The sequence below is a fragment of the Arachis hypogaea genome, chromosome 17 (assembly GCF_003086295.3).
Source record: "Arachis hypogaea cultivar Tifrunner chromosome 17, arahy.Tifrunner.gnm2.J5K5, whole genome shotgun sequence".
Lineage (NCBI taxonomy): Eukaryota > Viridiplantae > Streptophyta > Magnoliopsida > Fabales > Fabaceae > Arachis > Arachis hypogaea.
In genome coordinates, this window is record NC_092052.1 from 3,212,161 (window position 1) to 3,229,037 (window position 16,877).

Sequence of the window (16,877 nt, forward strand, 5' to 3'; positions counted from 1 at the left end):
GTAGAGTTTTATGTTTGTGATGATAAAGGGAAAATATAAGAATTTAAATTCGCTGAACAAGTTGAACTACAAATATGATTCGAATTGGGGTTATTCGTTTTAAATTGATTTGCATGTAATGTAATGTGTGGTCAAATTGTTTTAACCTCTCTATGATAGCATGGAGTTTTAAACCTATTACTATTATTATTTGTGCCTTGTCGAACACTTTATGTCTATCAAGCCGCATTTTTAGAAATATAGATATGAAAAATAATAAGAGTTGAGAAAATTTTGGGATAGATTACGATCATTAGTTGTAATAGTAGTAAAAAAATATATTATTTACAGTCATTAATTTTGGTGGTTTATTTGGTGCATATCTATTATGTAGATAGAATCTTATAAAAGTTGGTAATGTCTCATTCATTATGAAATTATATTGGATAGTCTGTTTTTTGTTTGGAGGGAAAGAAAATTATACACTATTTCTTTCTATTTAATTTTTATCAAACTCAAAATAGACTTTATAGAGATATTAATTCATGCATTATTACATTATGTTAACTAATTTAACTATAAAATTTTACATATACAAATATCAAATTAAATTGCACAGTTATGTATAGCAATTAAACCTTTTTCCTAGATGAATTCACCGATTATAATGTTTTTGTCTTAATATATGGTAATATTTGGTGCAAAACAAAAAAAAGTTTCTTAAAAAATAAAAGGTATATATTGATATTACAAAAATAGTCCAAGAAAAAGAAAGGGTAAACCACTAAAAAAACACTCGAATAAATTAACGTTGATGACAAAAATAATCTGAAATAATTTTAAAATACGACAAAAATATTCAACATTAAATATATATTTCTTAAAATATGATTTAGACATTGAATTTTGATGCAATTTTTTACAAACATAATTAGAAAAATGAGATATTATTTTTTTTAAGATTTGGTGATTTTTTGCTAAGATAATAATATTTCATTTTTCTAATCATGTTTGTAAAAAATCGCATCAAAATTCAATTTCTAAAGTATTTTTTGAAAAATGCATATTTAATGTTAAATATTTTTGTCATATTTCAAAATTATTTGAGGATAATTTTGTCGATAGCAAAATTCGGATACATTTTTGTCAGCGTCAAAATTATTCGGATGTATTTTTGGTAATTTACCCAAAAAGAAAAACAAATACATTTTAGGGCAAGAAAAAAATTGTGAAGCTGATAAATGTATTTGGTGCACTAATAGTGAATTTTACGTAATCGTATAATTATATCCGTTTTTTTATTACCATTCAAATATAAAATATATTTATTTTTGTTAATGTGTCCGTATATAATTGGATGCACGCTTAAATTCTTTATTTTATCTGAATTTTTTATTGGAAGTTGGCGATGGAAGCTTGATTGAGAGAGTGACGTCTAACTCTTGAAATAAAAAAGAAGAAGAAGAAGAAATGGTGAAGGGACAAAACGCACCAAGCGAATTGAGACATGTTATTGATCAGCTGGAGCGTTACTGCATGGCACCCGATGGATCTCTCATGTCCATCAATGTTTACAACGATCTCCATCTTGTAATCATAATAATAATAATTCTCCTTCAAATTATGTGTTCATTGAATTCAATTTTGATTCTCATTAATTGAATTCTACGCAGGCAAGAGAGGAAATGTGCAGGGAGAGAATACGCTACCTGGAAGCCATGGTACAAAGTTACAATCAGCTTGTTTATGGACATGAAACTATTGATTTGATTAATTGCATGGCATGCTTAGTTTAAGAACAATTTTATTGTGTGATTGTTTTGATGTATTCATGCATTGATTGAAGGCAATATACTCCGAGGTGGTTGCAATGGTGGAAGAGTATCATGAATCATCGAGCTCCGGCGGAATAAGCGATTCTTCTGGTGGTCTTCATTCGCCACTTGGAACGATGAACTCATCTCAGGTTTTGTACAAAAATGCTATGTACTCACCAAAAATAAGTCACCAAATTAGCCATTATGTATTTTTGAATAAATACATGTGTTGTTTAAATAATTTTCAATGTGTATATTCCAATGCGTATTAAGTGGCTGATTTGGTAGCTGATTTTTGGTATACACATAGCATGATAGGGTTTCGTATTTGTTATGCTGCTAACTTCTTTTCCTTTTTGTTGGTTATAATCTTTGGTACATTACTATGTAAGGATTTGCATTATGTGTTTACATATTGTTGTTGGTTATGGCTTAGGTTGATTGATATAAACAAAAATTACATTTTCTCATTCTGTTAGGTGCATAAGACTTTAGAGCATCGGATGGCTGTGGCCGAGGCGGCTCAAAGATTGAGACTTCCACTTATTGCTGAAGATGGGAAACTTCATGAGCATGAAGATATTGAGAAGTTGAGTGTGGTGTCTAGAAGCTTCATTGATAGTAACAGTTCCAGTCCCAATGCCACCATCTATTCAAGCAATGCTGCAAATTATGCTACTCCAAGAAGCTCCATCAGTGGGGTTAATTCTGCATTCTCTGTTATAGTAGATTCGGCAGAACCAGGAATTTTTGGTGTCCCTGATCGCTTTTTGGGAATTACACCTGCTTATTTGTGGCAAAGTCAAATTCAAAAAACACCATCATCTGGGGTATACTTTTAGCATAATTTTAAATTTGAATTGAAATGTGTACTTTCATCATTGAAACCTAAAGAAAAGAAAAACAAAAATCTTTAGGATATGAGAGAATACTGCAAGTCTCTTTCCCGTGAGATAGACGATCGCCTGAAATTGAAATGTGATATGCTATTAAGTGCCTTTGTATTGGATGTCGACGAAAATAGTAAGTGTAATCTGCATATTATTATTCTAATTAATTGGGTGATGCTGATTCTTTACCTTGGTTTATCATTTTTAATATTTGCTAACTGATTCCTTGGTTCTTGATGTAGATTCTTTTTCATCTCCAAGTCTCAGAACGAGTTCTTTGCTTGCAGAAAGGTATGAACTAATTCCAGTAACGTAATCTTTAATTGTTTGAAAGTTCTTATTCACTTGTAACATGGAAAATTGTCATGTCATAGAGCAAATATTCATGTCTTTGTAATATGAAGTAGAGTTAAAGAGCATAGATAATTCCAGTTCTAATACTTTTGACTTTTGAATACATAGCTATTAACTGCAATGTCTCAATCTAAACAGGGTGAAGTCAATGATTGAACAGATTGAAAGAGAAGAAACAGCATTGCGAGAGAACCTTTATTCTGCATATAGAAAGTTTGCTGAATACTATAATGTACATGCATAGACACTGAGTATAATCACCTCCCTAAGAAATTGCACACGTTTTTTTTTTCTGCGTTTGCAAGTTGAGGCATTGCAATTTACATTCTTTTCCATCTCTTGCATCATCTTCACAATTTTACGTACTAAAACCTGTTTTAATAGGTCCTGGAGCAGATACTTGGGGTGATTATTGAACTATTTAATAATTTTAAGTTGGGACATCAACATGATTATGTGAGTATTTAACAAATTCCACTATAATTGCTAAGGGTGCATATTCTCGACTTACCCCCGATGTATTTGTTAGGATGAAGTGAAGAAGTCATGGCTCTGTCAAAGATGTGAGGCAATGGATGCAAAATTAAAGTTGGTTTTTTATCTGTTACCTTTGCTATGATTAATGTTTCTTAATAACTAAAATTCAAATCATATCTGTATTTTATTTTATTTTAAAAATGATTCGACTCTATATATCTGAAATTATAACAAAATTGTGAAGTCCAAATGTCAGTTGGTTTACGTCATATGCATCGTATATCTACTTCAAATGATCTTTAGCAGCATCTTTAAGTTTTTTCCAGATGACATTATCTGATAAAATTCATGTTTTCCATTGCATGTCAGGGTCTTAGAGCATTTTTTCCTTTATAAGACTTACAATGAAGAAACCGTACCTGCCCTATATAAGATAAGGTACAACCATTGAATCCTAAGTTTGTAAGTAGATCTGTTTTAGTTTTAATTTAGCTTTGTTTTTTCCTTACCCGTTTTCTTCTTAGGGAATATATTGTTGAGGCTACTAAAGAAGCTTCCGATACTTATAATAAAGCGGTATGTTTTTATGTTTCCTCATGCATGTCTTAGTATTGGTGATTAGTTATTATGATAGTAACACAAGAAAAGAATGAGCAATAATCATCTTCATCTTCTACTACTAGTATTATATTATTTTGAAAATGCGAAGGCAATGACAAGGTTGACAACTGACATTGTATCTGTTACATGAGACATGATCCAATTTCGTCTCTAGCTTCGAAGCAATTTCAGAATGTGGTTCTTGTTCCAGTTAATCAAGTGCAAATGTGTAATACTTATATGGTTATATTTATGGTTGTGATAATGTTTGTGTTTCTATATTTCATCCTTTTTAACAGTTTACTCGCCTGATGGAATACCAAGGTCTTGATGATGAATTTGAGGACATGGCAAGGGAGTATGAGGATATTTTAGAGGTGATCATATTTCTTTCCTTAATTTTTATTCTGTTTGTAAATGTAATGTTAGTTTTCTCTTTTATTTTTTTTAAGTTTGGCTTTGTTGAATTATTATTTATTCCTTATAATGATGATGTGTTTGCAGAAATTGGAAAATATGCAATGGACAATTCAACAAGTTGAGATGGATCTGAAATCATTTGCTAGATAACCAAAGCATAGAGTATAAGAGTCTAGTAACGAAGCTTGTGAAAAAATTAATAGTATTCCAGCCTCATGATTTTGCTAAATGAGGGGAAGCAAAATATATGTTGTAGTTAAGATTTTTTTGAGCTTTAGTAAACTTTTTATAGTTTATATTGCAACCTTGGCAAATGATTCGTTATTTACTTTTTTATTATATGAGGATGAATTTCATATCATAAGTAATAGAAAATGAAGTCCTTTTTAAACATTATTTCGTTAGGCTATTCTTTATTAGAAGTATTTTTCTAAGGGGAACTCTGATGTGACATTAACTTTTTTTCTAATACAATGTTGAAGTTACATTCCAATAAAAATGAATGAAGAAACCAAACAATTGGATGTAACAAATTTTCTATGCAGAGATATTTTGTGATTTAGAATAGGCATTGCCTTCTTGCTAGGTTACTCTAACTGCTCATCATCAACAACAAAATCTTATCCCACTAGGTAGAGTCGGTCATATGGATCAAATGATGTCATTGTGCCGTATCATGTATCATGTATCATGTCTGTAGTAAAATTGATCATACAAAGATCGTTCTAGCTTTCTCCACATATCCAAATCACCTGAGATGAGATTTCACAATCTTTTTAACAATGGGTGCTACTCCAACTTTCTATTCCAAAATCATTATTCCTTATTCTGTCAATACGAGTATGATTATTTGCATCTTCATTTTGGCCACTCTAACAGCTCATCATTGTACAAAATTCTTCATAGCTTATTCTACCATCCTGTGATACCACAAGATTAATAATATTGAGTTTAGTATAAGCTGAGGAACTATAATAGAATCTTATAGCAGCTCAATACAAAAAGATAAAATATGCATACATTATCTGTATCAATTTGAGATATTATTTCATTGATTGTGACTTCATCATTGGCACCAAATTCTGCCATGAGTGTGTTCAGATTATCTCTTGTAATAAACCTGTAATGAACCAGAGTAAATATGTCAATTCGGAGAAATACTTACATGTTTCTGAAGCCAAAAAAGCAAAAAAATTCAGAATATGTGACTGTAAAATCAAACTAAAATTATTATTCATGTGTTATATATTATTGGAAAAGAAATTAATGTAGAAAATCTTACCCACTCTTGTCTATATTAAAATATTGGAAGGCCTTGTTAAGGTTTTGATCTCTTTTTAATCTATGCCTGTGCATTGCAGCAGTGATGAACTCTATGCAGTCAAAAGTGCCATTTCTATCCATATCAACCTAAGATTTGACAATAAAATGTAATTAAAGATTTTGAAGACATATATAAAAAAATGAAGATAAACAGATTATAATAATAAATGATGCTATATCAATGATAAACTGATAACAGGTTGCAACACTTACAGCATCCATAATCTGCTTCGCTTCGGAATCAGTAAGCTTTGAACCAAGTTTTTGCATTCCTGTCTTCAGTTCTTCAGAGGTGATTGCACCATCATTATCAGTGTCCATATTTGCAAACATTGTCTTCAAACCTCGGACCTCTTCTTTAGAAAGATTTTGCGCAATAACCTACGCTTATTAGAAAATAAACAATAAAAGGAGTTAACTAACTCTTAGGCAATAAAGAATATGTTGGTTTCTTCATGCAGCTTGTGTGGTTGAACAACATACTTTGAGGGAAAGTTTCTTTAGCATATTCATTTCTCTGAATGCATTCATTCTGGAAAGGATTGCATTGTCCATTGGCTTGTGATGAGAAGAAGCCTTCACATTTTCTTTAATCCACTTGTGCTCTACAAGTCATAAAATCCAAATGATTCAATTAGTAGAGAAATTAAGTGCACTAAATAGGAAATTAAATCCTTAAGCATGCTAAAACCCTTCTATAAGTGATTTGAATGTCCAACTATCACACCCTTAGTTTATGTTTCTCAAGTGTCTTGTGACAATAGAAAATACCATTATGGAGGATAGAAACAAGATAGAATAGTCGTGTATATCGTTCATATCTTTGTATTTCTGTTCTAAAATAGTTACCAAATGCGGTCTTCATAAATTTCAAACAATAAAAGAATGTATATATATGCTAAAAATTACATACCTAGAACTTCAGCAGATGTAATGCGTTTCTCTGGATCAAGTGTGAGCATCTTAGACACAAGGTCTTTAGCATCCTTTGATATTCTTGGCCATGGATGACTTTCAAAATCGATACGGCCTAGTAGTATAGCTCTAAATATTCCCTCTTCTTTCTCTGCAGCACAGATTTTGTGTAAATGGAAAAGTTATTCAAGTCTAGAATGCAACAGAGAAAAGTTCAAGTGTTAGGCTCTAATACAAGGTGATGATTCCTAATGTGAAAGTCAAAGTTTACCTGCCCAAAATGGAGGCATACCACTGAGTAAGGCATACAATATAACTCCTGCACTCCATATATCTGCTTCCTTTCCATGTTTGCCTTTTAGAACTTCTGGAGCAATATAGTATGGACTCCCAAGAACATCAGCATATTTCTCTCCTGTATGAATTAATCAATGAAAGTTGATTACATATTCTAAGTTCAAGAAGATACTCTTATCATGTTTTTTGTTTTCATTTATCGTTTTCACTTTTTTCTTTACAGAATCTTGAAAAGATTAAACATTCATTGCATCGTCTTTAGGTTTTAATGCCGTCCTTTTTACTTGACTCTAATTCTTGTTTTCTATCCTATTTTGTTCGGTATCTTATAAACATTTATTTTTAGATGTTCAAATAACATTATTCTTTTCAGTATTTAACCAAATAGACTGAAAAACCAAACAAAAGATCAATTCTTACCTTGTTCAATGAAAGAGGCATGGCCAAAATCAATGGCCTTAAGAATTGCATCTTCACCCCTAGTAGAAAACATGAGATTCTCTGGTTTAAGGTCCCTATGCATAACACCCATGAAATGGCATTGATGAACAATGGTAACAATTTCTCTACACAATGAAGCAGCATCTCTTTCATTGTAATGACCCTTTTGCATAATCCTATGGAGAAGATGGCCACCTGAACATAGCTCCATAACAATATGAACATAAAGAGAATCCTCAAAAACACTTTTGAACTCAACAACATTTGGTTGGCCACTCAAATGCATCATAACTTGGATCTCCTTCTTTAAGGCATCCTTATAATCACCACCTCTGCTTAGAAGCTTCTTCTTTGAGATTGATTTGCATGCATATTGCAATCCACTTGATCTCTCAATGCACAAATGTGTCACACCACAATTGCCCCTCCCTAATTCCTTCCCAAAAGTGTAGAACTTACCAATGTGTTCAAATGGTATCCCAAGAATTGTTTCAGAACTTTCATCAAATGGGTAGGGTGCATATGCTTTTGCTTTTGCTTTTGAACTTTGGCTTTTACTTATACAAGCACCCATATACTTGAGAATGTTGAGATTATTGACTGTGATTTGTCACACAACAATTATAGCTGCAAAGAATTTGTAACTATGAGACTAATTTGATAATAACTTAATTACTATCTTAGAAAACATAGTTATGACATAAAAGCTATTTTGTCCTACATAATATTTCCAAAAATAAATGTTAAATTAAGATTTGGATTATGAGTCTAGAAATATTATTAATATATGGAAAATATTATTTATACATCAACACAGTGAACCATTGTAAAATAATCATTACAACTAAATAAGAGAATAGAAGTAGGATTGAAATTATGGAGGGAAAAAAATTAGTTAATGCCTCCTTAATAGAGCTGTCAAATAACAAATAATTGTGGACAGATATTATTTAATGAAAGAAAAGAATTAATTCAAATAACTAGTTTTAGTTGGTTTATTTATAGATTATGTATTTGTAATTTCCAGTTAAAACAATGTACATATTTAACTAGTGACAGCATTTTCTATTTTCCATTTTTGTCTTTGTTGTCTCTTAAGTCTTACGGCTAATTTTTTTTTATATTGCAGGAGTGTGTGAGTTGTGCTTGGTTATGGTGTATAAAGGTATTAGACACAGGTGTGGGACAGGAGAAATCGGACCGTCCGAATTCTTTGTTAGAAAATTCGTTGACCATAAATCGGACCGTCTGATTAGTTTTTTTTTTTCTTAAAATCAAATCGGACCCTCCGTTTACACTTTTTGTTTTTTTTCTTAAACTGAAAACGGACCCTCGAATTACAATTTTTGTTTTTTTAATTTTTTCTTAAAATGAAAACGGACCCTTCGTTTTTAGAATTTTTTTTAAAAATCAAATCGGACCCTCCGAATTTTATTAAAAAAATTTTTTTTTGTAGATCCCCTCTAATCGGACCGTCTGAGTTCCTTGCTCTAAATCCCTCGGTCCGATTTCAGCCCCCTGACACCACATGCAGGGAAAACACCCCTATTCTCCATAACGCTATATCACCCCACACTTTTCTCCATATTAAAAATAAAAAGCGAAGTCTTACTAATGAATTGGATTCAATATATGAAATTATTTCTTATAGTGTTAATAATGTTGGGTTATTTGTGCTTTTCAAATTTTTCATTTCATAACATTCAATCAGTTACAAAATGAATTAATAATTAAACATAAATACTAACCATATCATATGAATAAGGAGAACAATTTATTTCTAATTGATACAAATGTCATATGTAACAATTTTCAGCTTAAAGAGTTGTTAGATCATCAACTAGTTTTTCATTTATTTATTTATTTATAATCAAGACTATCAACTAGAATCCATAACAATGAAATGATAAGAACCCATGAGAACTAAATCAATTGGAAAAAAAAAAAGAACAGAAAAAAAGAACATGAGATATAGTTGATAAAAAAAAAACTATGTATATATTAAACTAATGCTAACATTTTCATGACTCAAAAAAGAGAGAGAAAAAAATGGGAAAAGGAACTAACCTTCAATGTATACCTTTAAATGTTTCTCTAACTTGTACTTGATTAGCAATGATCAATTTTGAACTCTCAATAAACAAATGCAGACTTTGAAAATTGATTGCAATGTAAAAGACTAAAAGGAGATAGAAAATGTGACTTTATACAATATAAAAGGCAAGTGAACAAGAGAATGACAACGTCAACAATAAGAAAATGTGACTACATTAGGAAATATATAGGTTTCAATCTCTGAATATAGTAAAATAGGGTCTTCAAAATCAACATATTATAAATAGATTCAACACCAACTGTTCCAACAAACATTTTCATTTTCAATTTCATTTTTTTTTTTTTTGGTGACTCTTTTTCAATTTCATTTTTAAATTCATTATAAATAGTTAACGCGTCTTATTTTTGTTTAACTAAAATATCGGAAAAGAATGAAATCGCCATATGTCTAACTTGACTTTTTACTCAAAATTAGTCAAGTGATATGCTAAACTGTCTCCTTAAATGGTCTTAATTTTTGAATCCCAAAAACAAATAATTAAAATAAGTAACTCATAAAAGAGACAACAATAGTTTCTCAAATCTTATTAGTTGGATTTCTAATATTATGGTCTAAATATTAATAGAGTAAAGTATTGTTTTTGTCCTCAATGTTTGAGATAAATTCTATTTGTATCTCTAACGTTTAAATCGTCCTATTTGTATCCCTAACGTTTGTAAAAGTGATTCAATGTTATCCTACCGTCAATTACACAACATAAGCACTTTAGTTTGAGTTTTAAAAATCTCTTCTTGAAGTTAGAATACAAATGTTTGGGATAGAATCGATAATTTACTCTTAAAAATAGCTCATCAAATGTTGAAACTAATTCCTACAACATTTACATAATTTACTTTTCTAGGGACATAATTGAATCTAAACACAAATAGTGGATATAATATTAAAATCGAACACATCCAAGTGAGACCTAATTGAGAATGAATACATTCAAGTGAGAATAAATGAAAAATATAATCTGATTTGTTAGTATAATTGATAGTATGATAACATTGAATCACTTTTATAAACGTTAAGGATACAAATAGGACGATTTAAACGTTAGGGACACAAATAGGACTTACTCCAAACGTTGGGGACAAAAACGGTACTTTACTCATATTAATATCAAAAGATTTTATTTTATCTTTTTTATTCATGCTATAAACATTAGATAAAATTTTTTGATTCAACAAAATTTTATTTCAGGTGACTTTAGAAGTCACATCAAGCAACAAAAATACTAACTTTTGAAAAATCAATTTACTAGGTAAGAGTACCCTTTATTATTGCCCAAAACAAATTACATGAGAGATTAAAAAATAATGTTTTAAAGTGGAGAGGGAAAAAAAAAGAAACCAAAGATAGTTGATATCAGTCACTCAGGACATTGAAATTTTGAAACTCAAAAACAAATCTAAAATTTATAATCTTTACATGCCCTGTTAGATAATATTATTTATTTTTATTAAATATTGGAAAACCTTCTAAGAACATTATAAGTACATGATGCCTTTTCACTAGAGGGGTCCTAGCAGCTGCAGACTCTCAAAACTAGTGAAATTATTTCATTAGAATAGTTTGCCTTGATGAGTTGTTCCACTCCTCATCATTGTACAAAATTCTTCATAGTTGATTCTTCCATCCTGAAAAATAAAATAGAAGATTAATCTATTAATAATGTATAACTAAAATCTCATAAAATAAACTACTCCCTCCTTTTCAAAATTATTCGTCAATTTCGACAAAGTGATACATTAAAATATATCCACATCATCTACTTCGTCCAAATTGTCTGTTTATTTATTGTTTGATTGCTGACGATATCCCCAAATCCGATAGACCAGGGATTAATCATTCGCAAATCTAGGCTTCATTTAAGGGTTTGTCGCTGGCCACTGGATTGCTGCTTCACAAGGTAGGATTCGAACCTCCGACACTTACTTAAGCAAACGAGTGAACTAGCTACTCGACCAACTGTCTGTTATTTATTATGAATTGGAGGATGGAATTGCAACTCAATAAGAAAATAGGCATACATTATCTGTATCAACTTCAGATATGATTTCCCTGATTGTGGCTTCATCACCCATGCCATATTCTTTCATGGCTGATTCTAGTTCATCTCTTGTAATAAACCTGTGTCAATATTAAAGAAAATGCAATCAAGTTTGGAATATTCATCAATTGATACTTCATATGAAGCACAAATACTGCTATATGACACAAACATAACACAATACTGATTCAGAGATCCGACAATATTTAGAAATTACAAGATACAACGCGGCTTTACCAATTACCATAACATAAAAATTTGGTAAAATAATAAACAAGAAACTGTTAATTTTTTGCCTTACTTAAAAATATAGAAATGCACATGAAACTTCATTGACAGTGTCATACATCTAACATTCAAAGTTAAAATCAAGATAGATGGACTAACCCACTGTTGTCTTTATCAAAATATTGGAAGGCCTTGTAAAGATGCTCATCTCTTTCTAACCTATGTCTATGCATTGTAGCAGTGATGAATTCTATGTAGTCGATCGTGCCGTTTCCATCCACATCAGCCTGGTTTAAGGAATAAGAACGTAAGCTTAGAAGATTCAAAAGAAACAAAACAACAACAATAATAATAAACATTGTGAATTACTGACAGCATCCATCAACTGCCGCACTTCGGCTTCAGTGAGTTTCGATCCAAGTCGTTGCAATCCAGCCCTTAGTTCCTCATATGTGATTGAACCGCTATTGTCAGTGTCAATATTTGTAAACATTGACTTTAAACCTTGGATCTCTTCTTCAGAAAGATTTTCAGCTATGACCTAAAATTGTATCAAAATCTAGTCAGTTTTATCATTCCCAACTTAGACTTACATACCTCTACACTATAGTTTAGAAAGAGTGATGGGAGATGTCATAGCAAGAACACTAGAATGATATGTTTTATATTTCTCAATGTTTCATTCGACTTCTGATTTCATTGTCAGCATTTTGTACGTCTAGAATTTTGTGAAAGAAAAAATGAAAACAACAAAATCATATTTTCTGTTTCCATTTCTTATTTTCTTTTTTTTCCCCAATAATTTATAATTAGGGGTACTAAGTATGCCACTGAATACAATAAGAATCAAAGAACAATTAAAATACTTACCTTGAGTGCAAGTTTCTTTAGTTTATTCATTGCTCTAAATTGCTTCATTCTGGAAAGGACTGCACTGTCTATTGGCTTGTCAGAAGCATTTCCATCTTCTCTAATCCATGGGTGCTCTAATCATTCATACAATACATGGACTCAATTAGAAGAAAAAAGTAAAAATACTTCAACGGAGAAGATTCTTAAGGATGATGCTACAACTTATACATTCAATAATCAGCAATAGGAATGGGAAACAAGGTTAACCTACCAAGAACTTGAGCCGAAGTGATGCGTTTCTTTGGGTCCTGTGTAAGCATCTTACGAACGAGGTCCTTAGCACTATTTGATATGCTTGGCCATGGGGCGGTTTCGAAATCAATATGGCCTTCCAATATGGCATCAAATATTCCCTTTTCCATCTCTACATAACATTTTAATGAAACAAAGTCATCAAGCTCAATTTGTAATGGAGAACAGCGGAAAAGAAAATGATAGGCTCTAACACGAGATTATTATCCTGTTATTAATATCGAAGTCGCATTTTACCTGCCCAGAATGGAGGCACACCACTGAGTAAGATATATAATATAACTCCTGCACTCCATACATCTATTTCCTTTCCATATCTACGACGTAGAACTTCCGGGGCAACATAATAAGCGCTCCCAACTATATCACGATACACCTTGCCTAGAAAGAATTAGTTAGAAAGATAATTAATATATATTCCATTTCCAAGGTGGATAAATCTTACTATCTTATCAGACAAAACAAGTCCAGCTTTAGAAATATGAGAAAGTACAAAAACAAGGTGAATCACATTCTTGCAGAAAGATTATATCTGAACAGATATTGGTGGATTATGATGGAACTAAAATAAGTAAGAAACTTGTCATTTGAAAAGAAATGAAATTATGCACAAGATATTAACATTTGCTAATCATCTTGGGTTCAAGAATCTCGTTAAACCTAAGGATAGAATGCAAATAAAAATATAGAATCTGGTCAACTTGATCAATCAAGTGAAGTCACCATGAAGGACCACATCAATACTTTATGTGCTATCATACTTTAATTCTACTTTATACCATGTCTACCGTGCAAAAGTGCTACGGAAGCCAAAGGAAAAAGTTGATATCGTCACAAAGTCTTAAATATTCATCCTAATACATATTCAAAGTTAATTAATTTACATGTCCATATTTAAAGAAACATATATGCAAATCTTAGCATAAATTGGACAGCAAAGAAGTGTAACAAAGCAGGAGATTCAGGACTATTAATGACAAGTTTTGGCAACAAATTGACACAAACAATCCCGGTTAATTTTTTATCTGGAAGGTTGAACAATTTACAAAAATTTCCCACTCCCACAGCAAGGAAAATCACCAGATAAGTTTCAGACACACAATTACAGAACAGTACATGAGTATGGTAGAACAGTTCACTCTTTTTTCATGATTAAACTTATGAACCTAAAACTTTCAAAGAACCAATGTGTGAAACGGATAAAATTTTTTACCTTCATCAATGAATACCGACAGGCCGAAATCCGTGGCCTTGAGAAGTGCCTTGTCATCCTTACTGGACAACAAGAAATTCTCTGGCTTAAGATCCCTATGCATCACACCCATGAAATGGCAAATATGAACAACATTCACAATCTGTCTGCATATTGAAGCTGCAGCTCTTTCACTGTAATGTCCCTTTGCAATGATCCTATCAAAAAGCTCACCACCTGCACACAACTCCATGACAACATGAACTGAATGCTTGTCCTCATAAGCACCTTTGAATTCAACAATGTTTGCTTGTCCACTCAAATGCTGCATAATATGAATCTCCCTTTTTATATCCTCCTTATCAGATTTGCTAACAAGCTTCCTCTTTGAGATCGATTTACAAGCATATTGCAGGCCACTTGAATTCTCAGTGCAGAGATATGTCACACCAAATTGGCCTCTCCCCAATTCTTTTCCAAGGGTATAGTATTGCCTAACATCCTCTAATGGCTTCCCAAGAATTGTATCTGACCTGATAACAGGTTTTGGACTTGGAACAGGAACAGTGTTCTTGTTCCAATTGGCTTGAGGTGCAGCAGGTTTCTCAGGTATATTGTAAGGTTGCCGCTGTTGTTGTTGTTGTTGTTGTTGTTGTTGTTGTTGTTGTTGATGATGATGATGATGATGATGATGATGATGTGGGGGTGGAGGAGGGTTCTTTGATTGGTTCACATAGGGTTCATGTCCATGTCTGTAACCATTGTATTCATGTTCTGATCCTTTTTTACTCAAACAACCACCCATGATTGTGTCACAGAAACAGAAAGTAAAGATGGTTCAGACAATTCAACAAACACCACCAATACAATACTCGAAGCTGAATCAGTCAACGCATATAAAAAAAAGCCAGATGAGAATTCAACAAGACTATATAAACAGATGTTAATGAATATAATAATAAAGCTTTGGAATTGGATCAGGAACCTTGAAAATGAAGATAATAGAAGAGACCCCAGATAAGGAAAAGAGAAGAATATGCAGAAAAATTAAGCAAAGTCTGAAACTTTGATAATACTATGCAAAAGGGTATATGAGAAAATGGATCAGAGAATCTGGGTTTTTGTGAAAAGTTGGATGGGAATAAGGTACAAGCTGGTCAACTATTGAATTTGGATTTGGATTTGTATTACTGAGAAGTTTGATTTGAAGTGTTAAATGGTGCGACCACAACAAAGGTTAGAACTTTAGAATTTAGATAGAGAAAGAAGGTTCCTTGTAAGAGTCACAAATACACCCAAAGGACCGAATCAGAGATAGATGGAGACAACATGAACCACTTCGGTGTTTTGCTTTCACCCATGTTTTCAAGCCCATTAATGTTTTTTTTATTATTATTTTTTAAAAAAACAAAAAATAAGACATAAGTACATTTTATTAGGTAATGATCACGTTTGATTGTCTGTTTTAATTTTTAATAATGAATGATATATTATATAACATAAGAATATTGATTTATAAATGAAAGTGAAATGATACAATTTGGAACTATTAGATTTTATATAAATGGTAATTATATGTACTAAACCCTTTTAGTCAAGGTTTGATCATAATTTTTTTTTTTTATCAATAAGCATTATTACAATAATATTTTGAAGTATGTAGAAAGTCTTAGAACTATGAATATTTCATTGATATATTTTCTCTTGAGTAACTTTCTTAAATAATTAACTTATATATTTTCAGTCATTTTATATGTCGTCTCAGATATATATACATATATATATAATTCCTAATAAATTATAGATCAGATATTTTGATTTTAACAATTTTTTGTTTTTTAAAAGTTTTTAAGAAATATTTTCATAGACAAATTGTCCTTTCTATCACTTTTAATTAAATTTTTAATAGAAATAGACTCTTTTTTATATTTTTTCTCAATTATTGTTATAAGGTGTGATATCTCATCATACACTCTGAGATAAAAAAAAAATATTGAATGAATGAATGATTAAAATCACACTTGACTAAATAATTGGAAGAGAAATTTAAGAAGATTTATTCACATATTTTTTGTTAGATAAATAAATTCTTAATAAATTTTATTATAAGATAACTGGATAAAAAAATTATTATAAGACAAATTAATCTCTTTTAAAATTATGCCAACAAGTTCTAGTTCAAATAGTATAATCTCTCCATATTCATCTAAAAAGTCGCAAGTTCGAGTCTTCCTATCTTTGATATAAAAAAAATCTCTTTCAAAATTATAATAGGTTCAATCTATCCAACAAAAACAATTATCAATAATTTATAACGAATAAAAATTTGTTGAGAAGCAAAATATCCTGCCTAAAATTTTTTAAGATGGATTTAGATATTTACTTGAAAAAAAAAAAACTACTCTGTAATATGTGTTAAAAAAAAAAATATATATATATATATATATATATAGATGCCAATAAAAATAAGGTTTAATTATTCTACTAGTCCTTATAATTTCGTAAAATTTTTAATTAGGTCCCTATATATTTTTTTTTTAATTGAGTTCTTGCACCAAAATTTTTTTTTTAATTGGATCCCTACACTTTTTTATCTTTTATTTAGGTCCTTGTACCAATTCTTTTTTTT

General features: G+C 30.9%; 3 protein-coding genes across 4 annotated transcripts; 1 reads left to right on the top strand and 2 right to left on the bottom strand.

The window, feature by feature from the left end:
* The first annotated feature begins 1,395 nt into the window (after positions 1–1,395).
* On the top strand, positions 1,396–4,928 carry LOC112762491 (AUGMIN subunit 4-like). The gene is made up of 13 exons (XM_025808340.3): positions 1,396–1,569; positions 1,653–1,700; positions 1,826–1,945; positions 2,276–2,626; positions 2,714–2,819; positions 2,929–2,977; positions 3,179–3,272; positions 3,425–3,496; positions 3,570–3,628; positions 3,887–3,955; positions 4,042–4,093; positions 4,417–4,494; positions 4,622–4,928. The coding sequence occupies exons 1-13, from the start codon at positions 1,450–1,452 to the stop codon at positions 4,685–4,687; spliced, it is 1,284 nt and encodes a 427-aa protein (XP_025664125.1). The 5' UTR covers positions 1,396–1,449; the 3' UTR covers positions 4,688–4,928.
* A 34-nt stretch (positions 4,929–4,962) lies between these two features.
* LOC112765831 (calcium-dependent protein kinase 2) lies at positions 4,963–10,474 on the bottom strand. 2 transcript variants are annotated; one of them, XM_072222175.1, is made up of 9 exons: positions 9,581–10,474; positions 7,493–8,140; positions 7,047–7,190; positions 6,774–6,926; positions 6,344–6,465; positions 6,074–6,241; positions 5,820–5,947; positions 5,558–5,657; positions 4,963–5,457 (listed from the first exon to the last, which is right to left on the bottom strand). In XM_072222175.1, the coding sequence occupies exons 2-9, from the start codon at positions 8,085–8,087 to the stop codon at positions 5,410–5,412; spliced, it is 1,458 nt and encodes a 485-aa protein (XP_072078276.1). In that variant the 5' UTR covers positions 8,088–8,140; positions 9,581–10,474; the 3' UTR covers positions 4,963–5,409. The 2 variants fall into 2 exon arrangements, with proteins under 2 accessions (XP_072078276.1, XP_029150036.1); XM_029294203.2 differs by lacking the exon at positions 9,581–10,474 and having other exon boundaries at positions 7,493–9,507.
* A 496-nt stretch (positions 10,475–10,970) lies between these two features.
* On the bottom strand, positions 10,971–15,584 carry LOC114925689 (calcium-dependent protein kinase 2). The gene is made up of 9 exons (XM_029294477.2): positions 15,234–15,584; positions 14,270–15,126; positions 13,294–13,437; positions 13,016–13,168; positions 12,763–12,878; positions 12,266–12,433; positions 12,052–12,179; positions 11,645–11,744; positions 10,971–11,251 (listed from the first exon to the last, which is right to left on the bottom strand). Exons 2-9 carry the CDS (start codon positions 15,051–15,053, stop codon positions 11,177–11,179), a joined length of 1,668 nt encoding a protein of 555 aa, XP_029150310.1. The 5' UTR covers positions 15,054–15,126; positions 15,234–15,584; the 3' UTR covers positions 10,971–11,176.
* Positions 15,585–16,877: the final 1,293 nt, after the last annotated feature.

Excerpts from the sequence above, each read along its gene's own strand:
- LOC114925689 (XM_029294477.2), bottom strand. The coding sequence starts at position 15,053 with ATGGGTGGTTGTTTGAGTAAAAAAGGATCAGAACATGAATACAATGGT. Across the intron at positions 13,169-13,293 it reads TGTGCCTCCATTCTGGGCAG|AGATGGAAAAGGGAATATTT; the intron begins GTAAAATGCGAC and ends AATGTTATGTAG. Across the intron at positions 12,434-12,762 it reads TAAAGAAACTTGCACTCAAG|GTCATAGCTGAAAATCTTTC; the intron begins GTAAGTATTTTA and ends ATACAATTTTAG.
- LOC112765831 (XM_072222175.1), bottom strand. The coding sequence starts at position 8,087 with ATGGGTGCTTGTATAAGTAAAAGCCAAAGTTCAAAAGCAAAAGCAAAA. Across the intron at positions 7,191-7,492 it reads TGCCTCTTTCATTGAACAAG|GAGAGAAATATGCTGATGTT; the intron begins GTAAGAATTGAT and ends TAATTCATACAG. Across the intron at positions 6,927-7,046 it reads TATGCCTCCATTTTGGGCAG|AGAAAGAAGAGGGAATATTT; the intron begins GTAAACTTTGAC and ends TCTGTGCTGCAG.
- LOC112762491 (XM_025808340.3), top strand. The coding sequence starts at position 1,450 with ATGGTGAAGGGACAAAACGCACCAAGCGAATTGAGACATGTTATTGAT. Across the intron at positions 3,273-3,424 it reads AGTTTGCTGAATACTATAAT|GTCCTGGAGCAGATACTTGG; the intron begins GTACATGCATAG and ends CTGTTTTAATAG. Across the intron at positions 3,956-4,041 it reads CCTGCCCTATATAAGATAAG|GGAATATATTGTTGAGGCTA; the intron begins GTACAACCATTG and ends TTTTCTTCTTAG.